At 37.5% G+C, this 25,763-nt stretch overlaps 1 protein-coding gene across 1 annotated transcript in view; it reads left to right on the top strand.

The window, feature by feature from the left end:
• opn7d (opsin 7, group member d) overlaps positions 1-4,371 on the top strand; it is an 89,294-nt gene extending 84,923 nt beyond the window's left edge. Inside the window, exons 5-7 of the mRNA XM_051116933.1 lie at positions 81-219; positions 2,445-2,640; positions 3,432-4,371. Of these exons, the coding sequence (XP_050972890.1) occupies positions 81-219; positions 2,445-2,640; positions 3,432-3,929 (833 nt within the window). The 3' untranslated portion in view covers positions 3,930-4,371. The remainder of the gene's footprint in view (positions 1-80; positions 220-2,444; positions 2,641-3,431) is intronic.
• The last annotated feature ends 21,392 nt before the right edge of the window (positions 4,372-25,763 follow it).

Raw genomic sequence — 25,763 nt, 5'->3', positions numbered from 1 at the left:
ATATTCTTCAACACAATATAAAACATTTAAGAGTGATCAATAATTTGTGCTAAATAAAAGATTTTGCTTTCCTTGAACAGGTAACAAATTCTCCTACTCTCACGCCTGTCTGATGATAGCGGGGGTTTGGTGCTATGCCATGGTGTTTGCTGTGGGTCCCTTGGCAAATTGGGGTCAATATGGCCCTGAACCCTATGGGACAGCATGCTGCATAGACTGGTAAGTGCCTGGGAAAATGTTAATGGAAGAACTGAAACATTCTCAGAAAAACAGACACAGCAAGCCAAAAAGTCAGCCAAAAGGTGATGTGTGTAATTTATATGCCATTAACAGCACTGCAGCTTGCTTCAACAAAGCTAGAGGTTTCTGTGTGATTGTCTGGGCACTGCAGTTGTTCAGGTGTTGTTTTTTTTGTGTGTGTGTGTGTGTGTGTTCTAGGTGGTTGCTTACTGACCCAAGTCAAAAGAGCCCTATTCCAGTCTAGAGGCTGATGTTTTGGTCTCTAGATATGGCTCAGGTCCCACCATCTATACAACTACCGTATATTGGATTTTATTTTATCATCTGCCAAAGAAAAAATGTAAATGTGATCACTTTAATAGTTTTATAGTCTCACAGCGCTACATTGTACTTTTCACTCTTTAGAAAGTCAACCTACAAATGGCTTATTTATAGTTGCAAAATAAACCTGGACAACAGAAAGTATTTTATCATCAAAAATGTCACACTTCTTAAAGTAATCTAATGCGCTGAATGTTCTATTGAGATCACATGGAATGCTCTTTAACAAAATTGCTCCACTCTTTTTATGGTTTTATTTTTAGATATTGTTGCCTTTGTTTGTGGGATAGTAGAGTGTAGACATGAAAATTAGACTGTGGCTCATATGTCCCCAGTAATTCTCCGTCCTGGTCAGCTGGCCAAGTGACCCCAACAAGCTGGACATTTGGACAAGGCCAACAGACATACCCATATACTTCAACAACTTCTCGAAACATTCATGCAGTATTGTGTAGTGCCAGAGGTTTTGTGTTTTGCACCTGGCCAAACATTCTTTTGCTGGGCCATTCTGCTAACCTTAGATCAAGGGCCTCCAAAATCTGTCCTAAGGGGGATGGTGTCTTGCAGAGTTTCCTCCAACCCTAATTAAACAAACATGAAACAGCTAATCAAGGCCTTACTAGGCATGCAAGAATCTTCCAGGCAGGCGTGTTAAGGCAAGTTGGAGCTAAACTCTGTAGGATCTGCCTTAGATCATCTTCCATTTCCAGAACAAGTTCAGGCCCACATTAAGTGCACTGCATAGATTAGAACTCAGCCCAGATAGGACTTGAACCCACAATCCCTGGCTTATCTCAGTGCCTGATCCATTAGGCCACTAGAATTGCTATAGTTTCAGGACTAAGAGGTTTTGTGTTTTTACGCCTGGACTGAGGAATAGATAGCCACTGGAATGAAGCCAAAAATCCAGAAGTGGTTTAATCTCAAAGTCAGTGGGTTTCTGAAAAATGGGAGAAAACTAAAGCTTTCTAAAAAATGGATCCCAAGAACTGAAGAAACACTTAAGTAGATTAATGTTTACTTCTCCCACTTCTCAAAACATTGGTGCAGTATTCCAGTAGTCCCAGGACTTGCCAGGCTTTGTGTTTTACCCGGGACAATGGAATTTAGACTGTAGCAGACAATAGTTTTGAGCCATCACCCTCTTGGTTATGGTCTCAGTATTCTCCCACTGTGCCATTCTGCTCACCTTGGCATCCAAGCTCAGTCCTGGATGGTCAGTGTCCTGCAGAGATTAGCTCCAACTTGCCTCAACACACCTGCCTGGAAGTTTCTAGTATGCCTAGTAAGACCTTGATTAGCTGATTCAGGTGTGTTCAGTTAGGGCTGGAGCTGAACTCTGCTGGACAGTGGCCCTCCAGGACCGAGCTTGGACACATTTGCTTTAGTAGAAATCCTATACCCAGGTATTTTGAAAACAACAAACAAATAAGGTTTGGCTAGACAATGAGCAATTTGGCATATCACTGTGGAAGCTTTGCTTAGCTTTTGCGAGAAATCCTAACAGAAGATGGTTTTGATTCATCAACCTCTGGGATACGCTGTTTAACCACTCTGCTTAAACTCACCCTTGATGGGTCTTAAACCTACAGTCCCTGGCTTAGGAGACCAGTACCTTATCCAATAGACCATGGGGCTCATATGGTCGCAATAATTCTCAGTCTCACCCAGGTAACCCAGTGACACCAACATTTTGGGCATATGAACAAAGGTATATCAGGGTCACTATAATGAAAAAAAGGTTGGGATTATTGAGACAGCAGTCAGACAATCAGTGATTTCAGCCCAAGGAAGTAAACAGAGGCCCCAGAAACTCTAGCGGTGCCCTTGATTACCATCACACCATTGATATGTCCTGTCCTCTTTTTCTTTTTGTCTTTTAGGTATGCACCAGGCCAAGACGCTCTGTCCATGTCCTACATTATCTGTCTTTTCTTCTTCTGCTATGCCCTGCCTCTTGCCATCATTCTCCTCTCCTACATTCTGATCCTCATCACTGTACGAGGTTCACGGCAGGCAGTACAGCAACATGTGTCGCCACAAACCAAGACAACAAATGCACATATCCTCATTGTGAAGGTAAGGTGCAAAACATCAGTGCATAGGTGCAATGACATGCAGAGTCATTTGAAAGAGATGTTTTTAGACTGGGCTCCAGGAAACGGGGTTGCAAGAGTGAAAGGGGGTTGCAAGAGTGTTGGAGAGTTGGGGAGAAAAGTACATAAAATGCATCACCAGTCTGATACTGTACATTGTTTTGTAGACCAGTGGTTCTCGATTCCAGTCCTGGGGGACCCCTGCTCTGCACATTTTGCATGTCTCTCTTATTTAACACACCTGAGATCATCAGCTCATTAGGAGAGAGATTCATGAACTGAACGAATGAGCTGATGATCTCAATCAGGTGTGTTAAATAAGAGAGACATGCAAAATGTGCAGAGCAGGGGACCCCAGGACTGGAATTGAGAACTGTTGTAGACAACCCTGTGTTCTGGTTCAAACATATGTGGCTAAATTAATCCAAAATTGTGTACGTAAGTACACAAACCTACATTAGTTAACAGAGTGAAAGTGGAACAGGTAGTCCAAGCTGTTGTGATTGAATAGAAGCAGGGACTAATTTGGATATTAATAGATTTGTATATACTGTACTAAATGAGGTAAGAGTTATTTCATAGCCATTTTACGGTGAAAGACATCATTTCCACATCATTTTGACTCTTAGAGTTTTTAAGAGATAAAATTAATGACTGAAGGGGGACTACTGTTGGAAAGTACTGTTTCCACTGCAAATGAAGAATGACCTATTTTATTCTTCTCTCCAGAAAGTGAGGAAATGTTCTCATGAGTTATTTCTGTTTCTCTCATAGCTTTCAGTGGCAGTGTGCATCGGTTTTCTGACTGCCTGGAGCCCTTATGCTGTTGTGGCAATGTGGGCTGCATTTGTGCAACCCAGTACGGTTCCCCCTATAGCCTTTGCAATAGCAGCTATCTTTGCCAAATCCTCCACCATCTACAACCCTGTGGTGTACCTGGTATTCAAGCCTAACTTTCGTAAATCTCTGAGCAGGGACACTGCTCAAATTCGCAAACGAATATGCTCCAGCCCGTGTAAAGGAAGCCCTGTACCTGGTGAGAAAGATCTTCAACGGCAAACATCTCTACGCTGCAACAAGGACGCTAGCAACTCCACTAGACTCTCCAATGGTCTGGCAGACAGCCATGGGGCTTGTCTTCATTGCACAGAGGTGGACCCTTATTGTCAACAGACCCCGCCTCAAAGGACTGCTTGTGTGCTGATCGGTACATCCTACAGCGAGGTGACTGTGAGTCAGCTGCCGGAGAAGATGCAAACTGACCTTCTGTGAAGGCCCTGCAGGCTATCCTCATGCCAGGTCAAATGTGAGGAATAGATGGATGGGCGGCCTCAAAATGAAAGTTCTGGCCACTAGAGATAAGCTTGATGTGTCAGAGACAAACTGTGGTCACTTCTGATACTGATGTCACGTATTAGGAACTGCAAAACAATTGACCCTGCACTAAGTCCTGCCTTGAAAAGGATACTGACCAATCCCTACTATAGCAACTGTTGCTTTGGAGTTTTCTTGACTTAAGTAGTTAGTTGTACCAACTAATTTTTAAAAAGTAGAGTGGCTGATCACTACTATTTTAAGTTAAATCAAACTTCCTCAAACTTCCTCAGCAAATACATCTGACACAACATTAAGAATTTGTTGAATGCCAAATATCAGTCTAACTTTAAATTATAATAACATGCATTTTCTAAATGCATGTTATGTTACTGTGAACAATTCATCCATGCATATGTTTATTATTATTATTATTATTATTATTATTATTATTATTATTATTATTATTTTTAAGTTTTTTGACCATGTAATTTTTTTAACTAAAATGTCTCAATTAATAAAAATGCTTTAATCTTCTGGTGAAACGACAGACTATGCTGGATTTTACCAATCATTTTGTCCATTTAAACCCTGACCCTTTCTTATAATTGACAGCTTATATTCATATCTGCCTCAATCTAAACAACAACAGAATACTCAAATGTACGTCACAATACAGAAAATAAGATTTTTCATTACATCCATAGCATTGTGACTTTAGGAAAAAGTTTTCATATCTGTTTAGCCCTGAAATCAACTTAAAATTGCTTAGCAGTTGTTAAACTTGATATATTCAAAGAACTGGACAAACATAACCAAAAGTGGACCGCAAACACTGATCACAGTAATGGCGACTTAAACATGTAAAACATCAAAAACACTAAATACATCAATCGACATTTAATTCTAAATAACAGTTAACACACATCTTTGTAGTTTCCCATGTTTTGATCAAAAACACAAATTTAAATTATTCAAGTGCAAGGGGTTATGGGTATTTCTCCAACCATAATGGTTCTTTAAAGTGCATGCTCAGTAATGAAGCTATGTGAGGTTCAAATTGTTTAACCTTTATAGCTTTACATAAGCAAACTCAAACAATTCACAACTTTACACTTCAGAATTGTGTGTATATTAAACTATAGGAAAATAATAAATACATTTCATATGCTATATTAAAAAATCATACCTAAATGTAGACAAGCTGTGATTAAGTCATTAGTGGCAACTATAAGCACAGTGAAATGAGTGATCAAACTCTGTAATTTATCACTATTTAAAATTATGTGAAAGTTGGCTTTATTTACTTTTTTGTAATGTCAATTTTTTTATATATATATATTAGATAGTTTAGATCAGTGGTTCTTAATCCTGGTCTTCCCAATCCCCTGCTCTGCATATTTTAAATGTATCACCTGATTGAAATCACCAGCTCGTTAGAAGAGAGCTCCATGCATGAACTGTGTTCCGTTGACATGGTCCCTACACAGTGTTCACTGCTCTGTAGGCCTACTTATGGTAAAATGGAACAAACCTCTGAAGCGATATAAGAAACCTGCAAATTTGGAGAGCAGGGGGGCGTGAGGACCAGGATTAAGAACCGCTGGTTTAGATAGAGTGTGTCTAACAAATTGGAAGCTTTGAAAACATTTGGATGTGTTTTAAAGTGTTCCTATGGAACATTCTGTTTGGCTTACCTGAGCCAAGGAGTCAGTGTTGGGCTGGTTGGTTAACGTGCCCATTAGCCCTTGCTGATAGATTGTGTAAAAAAAAAAAAATTATTAATTGACATTGTAGTGGTTAATACAAGTTAACCTTCAGACTGGTCAGCTGACAAATACTTAATTTAGCAATTTTAATTGATTGTTTTTACTGTTAAGGTGAAATTCTTTATCTGGTGCCCCAAAATAACTCTTAAGCCCAAAACTTTGTTTTTGTAGCGTATGCGTACAGTCAAATCCGTAGCCTTTCAAAGTATACTCCATTTGATGCTGTGTCAGACGCAGCTTCATCCATATCCAGTGTCTGCTCTATTTTCCCCCATAAGTTATGACCAATAATAATTACTTTTGAACTCTTTTAAACCAAAACTGGACTATATTATACCCTCTCACTCACAAGCGCTTGTCAATGTGAGCATCTGTTGTTGATGTTTCCACTTTTTTGTTGTTGTTGTTGTTCTGTTTCTTTAGTTTCATCTACTGTGAAACCGGGACAGTGTTGCCACCTTGTGGAACAACTGATTACTGCAAAACAAATTCAATGCTCATGTGTGGTCACAAAATTGGGTGGTGGATGTACTATTCTAATGATGAAATTCGCGCCACACGTTGACCTTGCATTTGCTTAAGAAGTGAAGTACACTTTGGGTTTAAAATAATGCCTGACCAAAATTCACTTATTTAAATTGCTGCCACGTTTGAGAACCACTACAACAGTATGTATCACTGGCAAAAACTATCAATTTATTCTGACCAAATTTATTTTTACAAGCAACATTATAAACATTTCATTATATTACAGTAGATTTTTGATCAGTGCCTGAGTTTTGAAATAGACTTTTGAAATTAAATTTTTCGCCTGATCTGCTGCTTTTTAACATTAAAGGATGATGTCAGCATAAAACAGTTGGGACTGTGCACGTTTTTGTGATCCGTCAGTCAGTGTGAACATGATGTCATCTTCCTGCTGTTGGTCGCATGGCTGTTCTGACTAAAGTAATTAAAAAACCCTATATCAACAACTGAGTGCCTATAAGCAATACTGGCTGGTTTTAAACACTAAAGTATTTGTGCCAGCTGAACAACTGTCATTGAGATGAATGGAAATGCTAATAGATAGCTTTTACCTCCTTGGTCTGAAAGAGCAACAGTAACCAAGGGGACGGAGCTTAGCAAAGGGTCAATTCAAAATGCCAAGGAGTTTCTTAGGTTCACAGGAGTTTTCTCAGAGAAACAGGAAAATCTGTCAAATCAACTATTCCATTTTACTATCCACTGAAAACCCACATTGTTCATAAAAGTGTGAAAATCTCTCCTTAGGTCACTGTGGTCAACCGTGACTATGCCATCATTACCGACATAGCAAGAAACAGTGGCTGACTGTGTTTAACAAATAGCACAGCTGTTGGCTGATCAGATCTTGTGATATCAGAGAAAGGTAATTAATCTTTCAATGTGACAAAGAAGAGGAGATTTTCTTTTGCCACTACTTAATTTTCCCAGAACAAGAAAGAGAAAAAGAAAAACAGAATAAAAGAAAAACAAGGGTTAGCTTACGCCTTGGGGAGGATATGGGTTTTATGTCTTGCTTAAGAGCACAACATCCGACATCTGTATGCCGTACCATCATTAATATCCATATAAACTGGTCTTTGTGTTATACAAACGTATCTGTGAGTTCCACAATGCACTGTGTTTTATATATACCCTATGTATGTTGTTGTTAAACATCACTAACAGTTATGCAAATATATAATTTAAAACTTGCATGCAGTATTAGTTTTTTAAAAAGCAGCTGATCATTACATGAACTAAAAGACATTTCTGGATGTGGGAATATGATATCACATGACATTCTATAACAATCCAGCATTTATCGCTATTTTCATCAGTAAACCACAGCAAGCTATAACAGACTACAAGAAGACTCCATTAGCTCACTGATTTCAGTCTGCCATTAGTTTCAAAAGTAGAACTTGTTAAATTAATCAGAGATGATCAATAGAATGTTCTTCATTAATAATTCCATTTCATTAGATTTTCTTTTTATTTGATCAGAAATATGACATTAGATTATTACTCACTTTACATAAAACCTTTAGTGTCCTTAGAGCATATAATCCAATATAGATACCTCATGAAGGTTAATGTATATTTTAGTTAAAATAAAATATAAATATATGCCTTTAAAAAAAACCATATACATCTGTCAAACTGAGGAGGTTTGTGTTGAAAAAAAATGATTTTCAGTTATTCATAATCAAAGATGAATGCTTGAGTTGAAATTTATATTTAAAATTTGTAATACATATTTACCATATCATTTTTTATATCTGACAGTGTTGTTGACAGTGAAAAACACATTTATTGAATAAAAATGAAAGAAGCAGGAAGTTGCACTACAAGGTAAGATAAGCCAAGTCCCATACTTGGCTTATCTACTGTTAATGCCAAAAACAATATGTATAATACATATCCTACAGTCATTTACTGTATATACTGTGATTTATAAAAAGGACACTGTGTGTAAAACAATAAGGTGACAATCATGATAAATGGATTTCTTACAATAAGCTGTTGATATCACATTTCCCACAATTCCTGATATAAAAAAATGAAACTAATTTAAGGAGCTTGTGACATTAGTTTTCATATAACATTCTTTCCCCAACTTGTCATTACTGTTTTTCTTTTTTTTTTTTCTTTTTTCCTGGTGATTATCATTGATTCATTTAGTTCTTCAGATTAGTACAATTATATATATATTTTTTTTTTTTTTTTTTTTTTTTTTTTTTTGCATTACAGTGATGATAATTGGCAAGGCAGTGTTCTTAACTGTCATGAAAGCACAATACCAAGCATCTTAATCGTCATATTCAAAATGAACAAAATATAATTATTTAATTAATTTAATGTTTGGGTGAAACATGACATGGAAATGTTTTTGACAGATTTGGTGAGATTTTCTCCATGTGATTCCCTCAAGCTTGGAGGGTATCTGGGAAAATGAGAGTGACCTTGCCGAGAATCTGAAATGACTCCTTGTTTATTTGAGTATAGACTAATCCTCAGCCTGGCTTCTGGTTTAAAACAGCAATGGCCTGCGGGAACTGTGAAAATCCTCCTTTAGCAGTTGCACTGAATTTCGCCCCTTGATTTAAAACCTGTATTTTTTTTTTTTTTTTTATTTTTTTTTTCAGGCTGTGAGCTTTCATTTCTGACTAATGTTACAGTGGCACTATGTGGAGTCATCTTTACTCAGAGGGCAGATTTACAAAAGGCTAATCTTATCCCTAAACCCAGCCGTAACCCATCACTCACTTCATCTGGATTGCTAATCTGCTCCCAAAATCACCCCAGAATAACATTTACCTCCCACAGTGTTGATCCACAGTTCCTGGGACAAGCATAGTATGTTTCTCACCTGTGCTTATATTGCATTTAAACAAAAATGTGTCATGGTTTAGCTTTCCTGTGTCCTCTTAGGTCTTTCTGTTAAAAGGACAGTTACCCAAACACAAGTGTTCTGTCATCATTAACTCACCCTCAAGTCATTACAAACTTGTATGACTCACAAACACACACACATGCACAAAATGCAATGATGAAAGTAACTAAAGTAATTTATTAAGAAATTTATTATTCAGTTAAAATGCTCTGTTGCACTGCAACAAGACGTATTGTGCCAATATGATGCTGATAATGAAACACACGAAAAACTGAAAGAAAGTCATAGTTTTTGGAACAACGTGAGGGTGAGTAAATGTTTCACAAAATGTTAATTTTTGGGTTGACCTGTTCCTTTCATTTCTGGTCACACTGACCATTCTATGATATATTGTGTATATTCTGTAAATAAGATTGCATCAGAGATCCTATTACTGGCTATTATCTTGATTAAGCTTTGGAATGCACTGTGTAAAGAAATGTTTACATATCATGCAATTTTGTAAATAAAAGTTTATTATACTAAAATATAGTTGCATCTCTAATTCCTAAAAACCTCTAAAACAACAACTATATACTTTTTTTTTTCTGGGAAACACACCTAGTTGGACAGCAGCAGCATTGTGGCTCATTAAATGAAGCAGTGTTCCACAGCCGTTGGCAAACATTTGGAACTGAATGGATTTTCTGTAAAACTTTTATAAAGAGGTCTTTCTCTTCATGCTACAATTCAGTTATCAAAAGGTTATCTGTGAAAAATGCATCTAATCAAGTTCACAACAAAAAAATACAATTTGAAGTGTAACATCCAAACTGTCAGAGACAGAGAAGAAACTAAAGATAAAATTTGTATCTTAAAACAAAGGCAATGCAGAGAAAAAATAAATAAATTAAATAACATTTTTAATGTGCCTGTTGATAAAGGCTGGAAATAATACTGAAATGGTTTATGATTAATTCACTCTTTGCTTAGATCTTCTTCCTCTTTCTTTCTTTTCTTTTTTTTTTTTTTTTTTTTTTTACAACAAAAGCATTTAAAAAGTATCAAAAATAACTAATTTCATGGTAAAATGTTAAAGTCTTATGTTGCCAGTCTCAAATGTATCAGATACTCTAAAGCAGGTTATATTTCTGCCTTCAAGTGAACCTCTGAAACTTTGTGAAAAGTCATCTTGCTCCAACCAAAGTGACTTAAATTCATCTCATGGCGTAATTACAACTTTCCAGCTCATAAATACAGACTTCCCAGGAGGACTCGAAAGCCCCATCAGTTCCAACTCTGCTTCAACACACCTGTCTGTAATTTTCTAGTAACTCTGCAGTCCATGATTGGGTTCAGGTGTGTTTGATTGGGTCTGGTTCTGATCTCTGCAGGACAGTAGCCCTCCAGCAGCAGAATTGTAGAACCCTGTTTTAAAGCAATATAATCCAGCTAATATCGCAAAGCAGTCTAATACGATTGCATTCTTTAAAATTTAATCCATTTATTTCAGGACAACAGAGCTAACTGTCACAGAAAGAAGTTGCTAAAAGGGCTTTGTCTCAGTATCTCAGTAGTTCAAAAGGCTGGAGTAATGGTGCTGCAAATTCAGATTTGCATCACAGGAATAAATTCTAATATATATTATAATAGAAAATAGTTATTTTAAATTGTATGTGATACTTCACAATATTGCTTTATTGACTGATTGATTGACTTGCTGTAAATGACTCCATATAGTGTGTGTGTGTGTGTGTGTGTGTGTTTTTAAAGATAATTTCATGCTAAGAGGTCAATGCATTACATTAATCTCCTAACACAGCGCAAATGAACAGAGCAGGAAGCAGACAGAGATAGAGAACAAAGCAAGAGAACAATAGAGAAGAAAAGCCGGCTATTTGAGTCAATGGTTTTTGCAGCTTTCGGTGATGCAGATGTCTTAAGGGCCACACAATACAACACACGCACAATGACTTTATGTGGCTTGACAGGCTAGCTAAATAAGCGGCCAGCACTTTGTGCATAGTCATCTAAATTAGCTTACATAACCAAACAGATGTAGCAATTTTACATGCTGTGCTGCCCCGGCATCAGCTGACCCTGTCATCCTACACAGATAGTGCCTGCTTGCAGCACCTTACTTCTGATTATCACCTACAAATAGAGCTTGGCGATAATTCGATAACGATAATTATCGCAATATAATTTTCCTCGATAAAACGACATGAAGAGTTCGATAAATGGTTGATATAATTTTTATGTGCCAAAAGTGGAATGAAACAGCACGACTCATTTGAATTGGCTCTATCACGCGAGCACTAAACAGCGCTGTGAGATCCAGTGTGCAACACTTGAATTCAGCGATGAACACAAATGACTCTGTGATTCAAACTAGTTTAAAGCTGTGTGCAACGAGACAGTCAGAAGGCTTTTCAGTCTACACATCGCCATCATTTACCATAGATTTACTGTAGTAACACTCACTGCACCATGGTATTGTGGCAGCAATGTGGGATATTCACATTGAATTTTATTACAGGAGTAATGGTATATAATTATAGTATGTATGTATTAGTGATAAAGCTATAGCATGTGTGCATGTATTTATATTTTTACCATGGTATTGAGGTACTATTATGTGTGGTTTAAACTTTGTTTATCATGATTTAAAATGTATGCTTGCTACTATGGGAGACCAATGCTTAATTAAAAAAAAAAAAAAAAAAAAACTGGGTCAGAATAAATTTAACCATATAAAACTGAGGTTGCTACAATTTTTACAGATGTTACTGATTGATAATGAACAAAAATTTACCTCTGCATCCTCAAGCTACTATCAAATGTGCATTTCTAAGAGACAAAAAACAGTGATTAATGGTATGGTTTCTACAACTTTCACTTTGGAGCAAAAATCTGAATTTAAACTTGAAAGAAATAAAGATTTGACATTTATCATGATAATTATCGATATCGACTGATATGAAAAAAATTATTGTGATAATTTTTTTGCCCATATCACCCAGCCCTACCTACAAATGAGCTCTTTATGGCTCTTATTACACAAGAATGACTTTATAAGCAAATATAAGCTTTGCTTTTCAGAACAGCATGATAGAAAGAAAATGGCCTCTGTTGTGGTAAAGTGTTGTAAATGGTTGATTTGTAGTTGCTAAGAAGTGTTAACATGTTGCTATACAGATATTTTAATGGTATTCCGGTTGCTACTCTGGTTCTTAGTGGCCTAAATCTAACTAAAACTAAACTTAAAAATAAAGTAAAAATACATTTTAAAAAATTACTTAAACACTATAATAATATATATAAAAAAAGTACTTATTGAACTTATTTTTCAGTTTGATTTGATGTACAAAAATATCTAAACCTAAAACTGAAATAAAAAGTAATAAAAAACTGTTATGCTGATAAAATAACACTAGCCTAAATCAAAAGACTCCTGTAAAAAAAGAAGTGTGCTTAATTGTATTGAATGTGCACTTGTAGTGATAATTTATCATTTAATTTAAATGACTAATAATTTTTCATGACTGTTTCTTAAACATATATAAGTTCACTTTTAAAAAGTTCACTTTCTAATAGCAATTTTACAGTTTTACTTTAAAGTACATTTTAAATTATTGTTTTAATATTTTGTTGTTCCTTAAACAAGTACACTTATTTTGATGTGTTGACTATCAACATGTTTATAATTTTAACTGTAGTGAGTGATTTGATATTACATTTAGAGTTAATATATTTAAAATTTACAAAACTGCAACTTCATCATTACAGATGTGCAAATGCAAATATATTTTAATACGTGGCATACAAGTTTCAATAGAAATGACATTCAAGTATATTTTAGTTCATCACATGCTTGTCAGTACATTCACACATTTCAAATATCAATTATGAAACATGAATAAATATTTATGTCCTACTTAAGTGGGTCAAAAACCCCCAGTTTTAAACTATAATACATTTTAATTTAGTTGCAGTATTGCATTTAGTACATATTGTTTAAAGTACATTATTTCTGTAATAAGTACTTCTTTTTCTTTTTCACAATTGGAGTCCACCATAAAATCTCTATGATATTCTAGTTCCTACACATGAAGCTGAATTAATTGAAATAACATTAAGCAGTCATGTATTTGCTATATGATTCTGGACATCATGATCTAAAACTATAGCACAAGCTCTTTTCTAGCTGTGGTTGTGGCCCTGAGGGCAGCTGTAGTGGTTGAGTTTGGGGCGTCTGCTGAGATTTGTCACACCAGCTGTTGTGGAGCTTCCCAGTGACTCCCAGCGACACGTTTGCACGAATTACAAATCTATGTTGGCGTGTGTATCTCTCAGCTCAGCTGTCATAGCTTCAGCACATACACACACTTGGGTTCCTGCTCTTCAGCATGTGTGTGTTTGTGATCTTTGTGGGAATGTTTGCCCTTAATTTGTGTGAGAATGCAAGATTTTTTTTTTTTTTTATCTACAAGGGGTGGGGAGAGAAAGAGAGGAGAACGGATCGTTTGTCCTCATCATCGTCTTGTTACATCATAAATGTAAAAGGACAGTTGTTTCGCATGATGAAACAAGCCTCATGAGGATGCATGGGCTCATTTTGCCAACTGCTAACAAATTACTGTCGAGCTGTAACCTTGGTTTAACCTCAGGTTATGCACTGTAAAATCACATTTTTCATCATTTTGTCAAATAATTGTTTTCTGTATAATCACAAAATGTATGTGTGTTAATGTAATAACCTTCACAACAAGAAGATGCAATTATTACTTTTTCATTAAAAGTTTTACACAGTTAAAATGAATAGCTTTGAAAAACTAGTGACAGATCATTACTTCCATATTGTGATGTAAAGCACATCTGAGTAAAATGAATGATCGAAAAAGAAGATTCTGTGCCTCGGTTGTTTAGCTCTGGGGCTTGAGTGGGTTCTGTAGTAGACTCGACGGCTGAAGTGGGTTTTGGAGCGGACTCAAGAGCTGGAGAGGGCTCTGGAACGGACTCAAGGGCTGGAGTGGGCTCTGGAGCGGACTCATTAACTGCAGTGGACTCAGGGCTGGAGCAGGCTCTGGAGCAGACTCATGCACTGCCGCAGGCTCTGGAGCGGATTCATTGGTTTGGAGTTGGCTCTGGAGCAGTTTTCGTGGGCTCTAAAGTGGACTCATGAATTGGAGTGAACTCAAGGGCTGGAGTGAGCTCTGGAGTGGATTGATGAACTGGAGCTAATTCATGGGTTTGGAGTGGACTCAGGAACTGGAGTGGACTCTGGAGTGGACACATGGGTTTGGAGTGGGCTCTAGAGTGGACTCATGAACTGGAGCGGACTCAAGTGCTGGAGCGTACTCTGGAATGGACTCATGGACTGTAGCGGGCTCTGGAGTAGATTTATAGGTTTGGGGTGGGCTCTGGAAGCGTTTCATGGGCATGGCGTGGGCTGTAAAGTGGACTCATGAACTAGAGCAGACTCAAGGGCTGGACGAGCTCTGAAGTGTACTTGTGAACTGAAGCAGACCCAAAGGCTGGAGCAGACTCTGGAGCGGACGCATGAACTGCAGTGGGCTCTGGGGTGGATTCATGGGTTTGAGGTGGGCTCTGGAGAAGTTTCATGGCTTTGGAGCGGACTCATGGGCTGCAGCGGGCTCTGGAGTGGATTCATGGGTTTGGGGTGGGCTCTGGAACCGTTTTATGGGCTTGGTGTGAGCTATAAAGTGGACTCATGAACTGGAGCGGACTTAAGGGCTGGAGCAGACTCTGAAGCGGACTCATGAACTGCAGTGGGCTCTGGGGCAGATTCATGGGTTTGAGGTGGCTCTGGAGCAGTTTCATGGGTTTGGAGCGGACTCATAAACTGGAGTGGACTTAAGGGCTGCAGTGGGTTCTGGAGCAGATTCGTGGGTTTGGGGTGGGTTCTGGAACCGTTTCATGGGCTTGGCGTGGGCTGGAAGGTGGACTCATGAACTGGAGTGGACTTAAGGGCTGGACGAGCTCTGAAGTGGACTCATGAACTGAAGCAGACTCAAGGACTGGAGCAGACTCTGGAGTGGACTGATGAACTGCAGTGGGGTGGATTCATGGGTTTGAAGTGGGCTCTGGAGCGGACTCAAGGGCTGGGGCAGGCTCTGAAGCGGTTTCATGGGTTTAGAGTGGACTCTGGAGTGGATTCATGAACTGGAGCGGACTCAAGCGCTGGAGCCTATTCTGAAGGGGACTCATGGGCTGCAGCAGGCTCTAGAGCGGTTTCAGGCGCAACGCTCATGACAGCCAAAAACACTGGTGTGGGGTCCATGGTGGGATGAGACTCTGGCATGAGGAACACTAGACTTGTAACCACCAAATTTGCTACCAGAGAGAATATACTTAAGGGCAAACGGAATGTGATAGTTTCACACACTTAATTGCATTGTTATTTACAATTGAAAAAAAAGATCATATTAAATGCAGTTAGTTCAACTTAAGAGTGTTGGTTTTTTTGACTCATTTAAGTATGTAATTTCATAATTACTTCTGGATGTAAACTGTTGTACTGCTGAATGTATTGACAAGAATTACTTTGACTTTTATTTCATTTCTGTTGAAACTTTTATGTCATGTATTTAAATGATGAAGCAGAAATTCTTAAATGTAAAGATGAAGTTGCAATTTAGTACATTTAAATGCATATGAAGTTCAAATGTAATACGATAGTTAAAATTATTAATTAGTGTAATAAATCATGACGTACTTAAAAGTCAAACGTTTAATTTGACATTATTACAAAGTGCACTTTTAAAAGTGTACTTAAGAAAGGGTCATGGAAGTGTCTCTCTTAATGTGCACTTCACGCCTTTGTTTAATTATTAATATATTATCTGCAAATACATTATTCAAAAAATACAATTTTTACACTTTTTAGTTCTTTTTAAGGGGGGAACATTTGTTGAAAACTGGTTCTGTATGTGTCTCATCTTGTTCTGGGTTTTAGGATTCATTTCATTTTGATAGGAATACCAGGCAAGTGACAAATACTGAAAAATTAGTAAATTATTTCACTGTCCATGTTCATTTAAAAAATAGGAATCAATGACTCATATTTCAGGCAAAGTGATCCCATTAAATTTATGATATCGTGCTCTGTAGATAGCGGCTCAGGTCCCTCTTTAAATTTATGTCTATGTGATATTTCACCCATTTTGTCATGGTAAGGTAAAAAATCATTAGTCTGATACACTTTGAGCTAACATTCTTGTCTGTAGCTCAAATTGTGTGGGGCGAGTTATGCAACAAAGTTGAATACTCAGGGTTTGTTCAAAGCCCCTGAGCAACAGTAAAACAGATGGTTGCGTTAGCAAGCATCACTAATCAGCCACAGTACATTTACTTAGAGCACATTATTTCAGGTTTCAAGCTTTAATTTGTCCTCCATCCTAAAAGTCAGTTCTGACATCCAATTATCAGTTTCCTGTGATAACAGTCAGCTAGCAGAATGCCTCCACACTTCTTAAAGCAGTGGTTAAGGTGATTAAGTAGCTACTTACTCTGATCTACTTTCCACATTTCATCCACTCAAAGCGCATTAAGAATCATGTAAGAGACAATATATGTTGCATTGGATGGAGTATGACATGAGCTGAACATCTTGACTAAAAATATTCCCCGTCTGGCGAATTACAGAGTGATGCAGCAGCCAGAACATGAAATAGGGATTTAAGATTGAATTTGCTGAATTATGGTGACATAGAGCCATGAGTGTTTCATTGGCTATAGGTCAGACTGCTGTCATCATTTCATCTTCCTGAGGTGTCTAAAACTGAGGTGAATGAGTCTGTCCAGCTTCGTATTCCTGTCACGTTCACTCGCGAGGCATTGATTTATGGCCAGGATCTTGGTGTGTGTGAGAGAGAGTATGATTATGTGTGCGCATGTGTGTGCGCGCTGCTTGTCAGCACTCTGAGTGACAGTCTCTATTAGCGGGCTGTTATGAGATATTGGGCTCAGGAGATTTTCAGTCTGTAGTGAAGTCAGTCAGCTATGACCATCAGCTCCCTGAAACCACATCTGAAGACATCACCCACAGGTCTGCTTATCGCTCCTTCTTAGCCTCTCATTCACACATTCTCTTTCTCAACCTTCACAATCCTCTCCTGCATTGACGAAGTCATGCTTATTTTCACTTTCTCATGTCTTTCATTTTCATTCTCTTCTGTTTTACTTTCTTGTAATCTAATGATTAGATTTTCATCTCTTTACATTTGCCTGATACCCAAAAATACAATTGTTAAAAAATTTGAAACATTTTATTATTTGGCAATACTTAAACTATATGAAATATATAATGATAATATTAATTATTATTATAAATGTTTTTTCTTTCATTCATAAACATAAACCCATAAACATCCCTATGCTTCAGGCCAATTTTTGTAATGCCCTTTATAGTAATATGAGTAGTATCATAAAATGTTCATAAAATATGTTTATGTTGAAAGAATACATTGAATTATAGTATTGATATTGCATTTGATGTTTTTATGTAATGTATCATAACGCAAGGGTGTTTTTTTAGCATTTGGCACACAAATTTTAACTTTTAACTAAGTTGAAAAACTTTAAAACCAAAAAAAAATATTAACTAAACATTTTTTACATTTGTGTAATGAAATGTTTTAATGTTTACACAGTTAACATTACCAACTTTTTCATACAAGTTTAAAGGATTCTGAAGGAATGTGCCATATGATTACTGATCAACAGTTTTGCTCTACTGACCTGTGGTGTCTCCTCTGCAGCATTCACATCAGATACTCCCTTCACATGACATTACCTACAATGGACATCAAAAAGTTCAGCGTGTCTTAAACCTGAATTTAAAACTGTGCCATATATGGTGTCAGACAAATTCACATGCACACACACACAAAACCTCTGTAAAAGACAAAAATACATTTCTGAGCCTCAGGAGGATATGAACAACTGGACCATTCAATTCTAATTTCTTAATGGCCTTCCCTCTGTCATCTATATATAGGTAAGCAAATGGCAGACTTGTGTTCTAACATTGCTCCCCTCATCTACTGAGACCACTATGCCAAGATTATATTAGATTGAAGACTACATTCTGATGCAATCAACCAGTGATGTAATGTATGTGTTGTGCAATAGTCTGGCAATCATATTATTTACTCTGAAGTCAACATTCATTCCTATATTCACCTAGATGTCCTCCAGCACTTTTTGGCAATAATTAATTACATCAGTTATTTACTTAAATCAATTTACCTATAAGTTTAGAATTAAACTGCAGTAAAAGTTAATGTTCTGCATTCAAAATTTCACTTGAAGAACTAATTTGTATGTATTTGCTCTTTGTACTTAAGCAATGACTGTAAAATATACAGCTATGCTAAAAGATATAATTACATTTCTACTTTTCCCTTTCTTTAATCATATTTTAAAGCTTTAGTTTCATAGATGAATACAGCAGTTTATTCTTAAACTGTTGGACTGAGTAAAGAGATTAAAACTGGTATATAGCTCTTGATATTTTGATAGTCTAACAATACATTACAATATGTTCATTTGCATTTTATTAATTTAAATTAGCATTGTTTTTTCCTCTGCCCTGAGCAACCCTATCAGAATAGGCTATGATGACCTTCTGCCACCCCTTAACCCCTGCTTAAGATAGACACAGCACTTATCTTCCTGAACCAGGAAGCTGTTCCTCCTCATCCTGGTTCAGTCTGGTTCAGGCCAGGATAATTGAATCCCTGTTGGCATCATGTCCCCTGGCTCTTTCTTCACTGCTCTTTCTGTCCAGCCTCAATGGCACCTCGTTCCGTGCAGGTCACTAACCCTTTCATCTCCACAAATTCTTCCAGGTTCCTCACTGGCTCCCCAGACTTCCCTTCAGCCTCCTGCTCCACTAGTTCTCCCCAATCCTCATGCTTCATTGATGCATCCATGGTTTCCTGGCTTACCGGATCTGCCTTATTCTTCTGAGTCATAGCCCAAACCTCTGGGCTCTGCCCTACTATCCCTTGGCTCCACCATGATCATCCATTCTTTTAGCTCCACTGGCATCCCTAGTCCTTCCACCTTAGTCCTCCACTAGTGTCCTTATTCCCATCGGCTCCAGCTCAGTACTCAGATCCTTTGGCTCCAACAGTGTCCTCGGTCCCACTGGCTCTTCACCTCAATCCGTCGATTCCTTGACTCCAACAGTGTCCTCTGTCCCTTCGGCTTCACCTCAGTACTCAGATCCTTTGGCTCCACCAGTGTCCTCGTTCCCATTGCTACAGCCGAGTCTTCTGATCTCTTGGCTCCAACAGTCTCCTCGGTCCCACTGGCTCCACCTCAGTCCTCTGATTCCTTGACTCCAACAGTGTCCTCGGTCCCACCTGCTCCACCTTAGTCCTCCAATCCCTTGGCTCCACTAGTGTCCTTTATCCCATCGGCTCCAGCTCAGTACTTAGATCCTTTGGCTCCAACAGTGTCCTCGGTCCCACTGGCTCTTCACCTCAGTCCGTCAATTCCTTGACTCCAACAGTGTCCTCGGTCCCGTCGGCTCCACCTCAGTACTCAGATCCTTTGGCTCCACCGGTGTCCTCGGGCCCATTGGCTTCACCTCACTTCTCTGAACCCATGGCTTCACCAGTGTCACACCAGCTCTGCCTCAGTCCTCTAATCCCTTGGCTCCACCAGTGTCCTTATTCCCACTGGCTACAACTGAGTTCTCTGATCCCTTGGCTCCACCAGTGTCCTTAGTCCTACAAGCTCCACCTCAGTCTTCTGAACTCATGGCTCCAACAGTGTTCTCGTTCCCACTGGCTCCACTTCAGTTCTCCGATTCCTTGACTCCAACAGTGTCCTCGGTCCCATCTGCTCTACCTTAGTCTTCCGATCCCTTAGCTTCACTAGTGTCCTTAAATCCATCGGCTCTACTTCAGTACTCAGATCCTTTGGCTTCAGCAGTGTCCTCTGTCCCACTGGCTCCATCTCAGTCCTCCGAGCCCATGGCTTCATCAGTGGCCTCGGTTAAAAGTGATGAAAATGAGCAAGAAGTCAAGATGGCACAGACAGAAGGTATTCTAATGTTACATGTTCAAGCATTCCAATATCCAATATTCCAATATATAAAAATTTTTATAACAACATTAGCTGCTTAAAATGAAAAAAAAAAAGAGTTATCAACATAACTGATATTCAAAATGGTAAGCTAGCGCTGCTTTGTTTACATTTCGTACATCTGTATATATCTTGAATATCCTCCTTTCGGTTTCTCCTTTTGAATGATAATTATAGATATGTGATACATTCATGTTCTGCTGTTGTGCCCTGCTCCTCCGGTGTCCAATGTGCCAGACCCTCTCATCTGCCCTCCTCAGAGGTGTAGCATCACCTCCTTCCCCCCTATAGCCCAGTGTTTAAGTTCTCCTTTGTCAGTTATTGTCTGTGCATGTTCTTTGCTAGCAGTTATGTTCATGTATTTCCACTGGATTGTGTTGTTTTTCTTGAACTATGTTCTTGTTTGAAATAAGGCTGCAATAAGATCCATGCTTCAACTACGCCTTGCAACCATGACACAGTCCTACATTAGTGTATTTTTTGATATGCTGGTTTTAAGTCCCTGAGAATTCTGTATTTGTCTGATTTGTATTATACTGACATATAAATGTATATTGTAACTGAATGTACTGTAGGTACCAAAGTTTCTTAAACTTCAGAAAAAAAAACAAAAAAAACAATTGTGTACACTAGTGAATTTGGGAAATATACCAGTATGAAAATAAAATATTATAAACTTTTAAAGTAATGTCATAATTTATCTTCATTTGGTTCTGTTTCCCACAATTTATATACATGATTAAGTACGATTCAATTGATTTATCAGTAAATCATGCAACTAATTAAGTTTTTTTTGTTATATTTTTAAATCAATTCAATCATCACACTCTCCTAGCTAAAGTAGGCATCTAGACTAAATTTATATATAACAAAACCAAAATAAGGTTGCACTCTAAAGGCTTTCAGTCAAAATGTCTCTGATATTTTACTTTCCCTTATACCATTTTAAAAAGGACATGTATTTAGAGTGCAGACTTTTTATGTTTGTTAAAGATAAATATAAGATAATAATCATATATAATATATAAGCTAAAATAAAATATTAAAAATAAAAATAAAATATTCCTTTATTATGATAGAACAGAAGTAGTGACAGGAAGTGATAAGAGAGGAGCTAGGGGAACAGGATCAGGTAAGGATAACAAATTGGGACTTGAACTTGGGTCGCCTGAAGTGCAGTTGCACAATATGTTGGATTGTTCCCCAATGGTTGATTATTTTTATTTAAATTAAAACGCCTTTAATTTAATTGAAATAACATCAAATATGATGTGATGCGGGAACTTCTTTAAACATCTGTAATCTGTTAATTGTGACTCAGAAATATGCTCTATGCTGGGTTTTGTTATTGCATTACCAGTCTTTTATCATCAACATTTTAAGTGGCGATGCAGTGAATGCCCGTTTACAAATAAACAAATACATTTGTGTTATGAATCATTTGTTGTTATTGTATTTTTGTTGCAGTATAAGTCTGAAAATCAGTATAAGCTTTATTTCCTTCTACAGTGATGCCATTTGGACTACATGGTGCATCTGCGTTCTTTCAACAGTTTGTTGCTTGATTGTCTTACAAAGTATGTAATACTATTGCGCAGTTCAACTGGATTGTATAAACTTTTACAGTACTTCCTGGATGATGAATAAAGCTCATTAGAGATGCTAGAAGTGTTTGTATCAACGCAATATGAAGATGGGGTACACTTTTTCTTAGAATACAGTAAAATAAAAATATCAAACTAGTATTTTAAAGCAAAAATGTGACTTTCAGATTTTACCATATAGAATTCAAATACAGAAACTTTTATGGTTTCTTGGCATTTCAAGTTTTAATTTTTGCAAAGCGGTGGGACACCAGATGCCATGGCAAATGAAAAATGACCAGTTTTATGGTTTATTCATGGACTGTGTACGTTTTCATATTGTACACACACACACGTAATGGTGGTATCATATGTTATCTGTGTTTTATCTCACATATTGGAAGCAGATGTTGGGAAGCAGATGTATCAGCAGTTTATGATTAAATATTGTGGGGGGGGGGGTCAAAATAGTTACAGATTTAAACCTAGTTTGTATCCATTTTTGTATAATATTTACAATAACATAATGGATAAAACATGCATTAAATATGAAGAGCATATCATACTACAGCAGATCATATTTAGAGCTTGTGCATGCACTGTAAATGCTGTTTTTTTTCTTGCTGAGCATGCATATTTTCTTGCTCAGCATGTGTTAAATTAGAAAGTGGTCATGTTTAGCAACTCAGAGATGTAGCAGCAATGAAAAATGGGGCTCAAGTTTTCATTATAAGAAGAAATGATACACTGTGCATTCTCTAAACATGCTGTTGTTGCTAAGAGGCCATTGCTTGATCCCAGTTTGGTCAACTGCATTCATATTATTTAAAGAGACACTTTCCAGCGTTGAGCAGAATATGGTGACTATGATGACAGATCTTTTTTAACACTAATTTCAGTTAAAATACACATATATAAGTATAATGATAAAGAAGACTATTAAATAAAGATAATAATTTCAAATTTATTATGAATCTGCCGTTTTGCTTCAAAGAGAATTCTGAAGTGTTGTGCTTGTTGTCACACTTTTTAAACCATTGAATATCTGGGTTTATTTTTGAAAGGCAATTACTATAAAGTCTTGACTACAAAAGCTAATGCACTTTTCCCTGTATTTGGCCAGGACAAGATACAGTTTATTAAACACACATTGGCTTGTAGTGGGGAAAGTTGCCATTAAGCTGCCAATGAAGTCTTTTAGAAGATTTTAGCAAACTTTAAAGGGGTCATCGGATGCCTGTTTTCCCCAAGTTGATATGATTCTTTAGGGTCTTAATGAAAAGTCTATAATATACTTTGGTTAAAAATTCTCAATGATTGTGCAAAACAACACCCTTTTTACCTAGTCAAAATCAGCTCTGCAAAAATCATCTCATTCTGGTCGAGGCTGCTTTAAATGCAAATGAGCTCTGCTCGCCCCGGCCCTCTCTTCTCTCTGTGGAGTGACGAGCCTGTTTACTTTAGCCACATTAGCCTTATTTAGCCGCTAAACTTGCTAACTAGCACTTTATTAGGAAAGGTGATCGCAAAGATTCATAAAAAAACCCTTATACTCACTTCTGCTGTAAGTGAAGCTGGATCACGAATGATTTGCGTGAACATATACGGATATGTAGATCGGGAGGCGCATTCCCTTCACAAACAAACGTAATTACTGCATCTTCAGCCTCTCAGATGTCAGGGGTAAATGACAATCACTATGTTCATTATTAACATCCAGCAACACAACACCTCAATCGCTCAATCAGAGATATTCTTGTCTAACTTACATCCCTGCTCCGGCATTGAAACAAAAGGGGTCGGACTGTTATAGCTGATGAGGTAAAACGCTCATGTCAATCAACTATCGTGGGAGCGGCCTCTGTGGGTGTGACTTAACAACGACAGGCATCTGAGAATGGCTCGATTTGAAAAAGGGGATATTATTTTTACAGATTAATTAAAAACCACTGCATGGATTTTTATCATTATAGGGTAGATTTGTACATACACTGGCAACACACATTAATGTTCAAACATGTAAAAGTGAACTTAGCATCCGATGATCCCTTTAAACAGTAATAGTTACATGTATGAAACAGCAAAAATGTAAACAGTTACATGCAAAAAATATCCACCAAAAATGTGTATAGCATTTAAAACTCTGACAATAAATGTGAGACATTTATGAAAATAACTCTCGTCCTGTGAATACATTTTCTTTTGGTTAAAATCTTTCTCTACATTGTATAAAAAAAAAAAAAAAAAACGATATGAAAAACCCCTTTATTTTAATACAGTGCATTGCAAAAATTATTCTAATATATGGGGGTTTGAACATGTTTAAATTCAACATACAAAATGTGATTAGGTTCAGAACCAGACAGGTTTCAAAGACTCAGATCTTCCCCTTGCGACTAGCCCCCATGTTTCCTTTATGGGTTCAGTACATAGATGCAATTAATAATAATCAAGATAATGATTGGACTATGAATGTCAATGTCAAAAGAAAGAATTTTGAAAAAGGTGAAAATAATCAGTTTATGACTGACCAGTGATTTTATTGCAGGTGTTTGTGTAGTTTTGTAGCACCCTCTGCTGGTGATACAAAAACACAACTAAATATAGCTGCAAGCAGCAATTACCGGGGTTCGAGCATATAAGGCCTTTGAGGTGGTATGCAAACTTGTTCAGAATGAGGGGATATATCATACAGATGTAAGTGTAAGATGTAGTGTTTGTGTGAATAGATGAGCATTTTTTAACAATTTAAGGCCATTTACCATAGAAATCTTGTTTTTAAAGCCTTTTTAACTGTTATAGCGCCACCTATGGTCCGATCTCTATGAAACTTTGCATGCTTGTTAAGAATCATCTGACACATGTTCTCACCAATTTTCGTAATGTTTTAAGTTTTTGTTTTGGTTTTATAAGCTTTTGGGTATATGTGGCCACGCCCCTATTGTAAATGGCCCCATTACAGCTAACCGAAGGACAAAATTCAACATTTTTTTGATAATTATTGATCTAGAGAGTCCAGAGAATATGACTGCAGTGGTTTGATCGAGATTGAGTGAAAAACCTAGGACTAGTTCGCAAAAGTAGGTTTTTCACATATTTGTGAATAATTAATGAATGGTTTGATTGACAGCAATGGTTCTTGAGGCAAAGTTGCTCGTCATGAGGAGATCTATCCAATGATATGCAAATTGTGTGGATGTGTGAAACACCACGTGAATACAGAGGCAAAAAACTCGTTAGCGCCAACTAGTGGCCGATTTCTTTCCAAATTCTTACAGACCTTTAGGACCATGAGTCAAACATGCCCAGTGAGTGTCGTTCCGATCGGCCTCTGTTAACCTTGTCTAATGGGTGCTCAAAGTTCATTGGTCGATGGCGGCCATGTTTTTTGAGATACGCCAATGGCCTTAAAGACCCTTATGGCCCATTGGACAGAGACACTGCATACCAATTTTCAGGTTGATTGGACTGACGGTTGCGAAGTTATAGCCTTTTTTCTGTTTTTCTCTATTATAGCGCCACCAAGTGGTTAAGCTCCGGAATTTTTTGGATTTTACCATAGAATGAGCGTGTACATATGTGTTCTGAGTTTGGTGATGATATGTCATTCTGTTCCAAAGTTATAGCCATTTTAGTAAAAGTGGCCCCTCATCTTTCGAACGTTTTGGCGCCCCTTTGCGACCGTGAGTCAAAACTTCAACGTTTTTTTGATAATTATTGATCTTCACTGACCAGTGAACATTTCTGCACTGGTTTGGTTCCGATCGGGTGAAAAACCTAGGACTAGTTCTCAAAAGTATGTTTTGGACAAATTTCAAAATGGCGGAAAAATTTGCATACCGGAAATGAAATCGGAGATAGCCATTTTGTTTTGATTGAGCCAAGGATTACAATGATATAAGGCACTTGAGCCTAGGACAAACGGTCTAGGAGTTATGAG

Source organism: Labeo rohita, chromosome 8, assembly GCF_022985175.1.
Source record: "Labeo rohita strain BAU-BD-2019 chromosome 8, IGBB_LRoh.1.0, whole genome shotgun sequence".
Lineage (NCBI taxonomy): Eukaryota > Metazoa > Chordata > Actinopteri > Cypriniformes > Cyprinidae > Labeo > Labeo rohita.
Note: the sequence above shows the minus strand (reverse complement) of the source record. Positions and strands in the feature narration are given on the sequence as shown.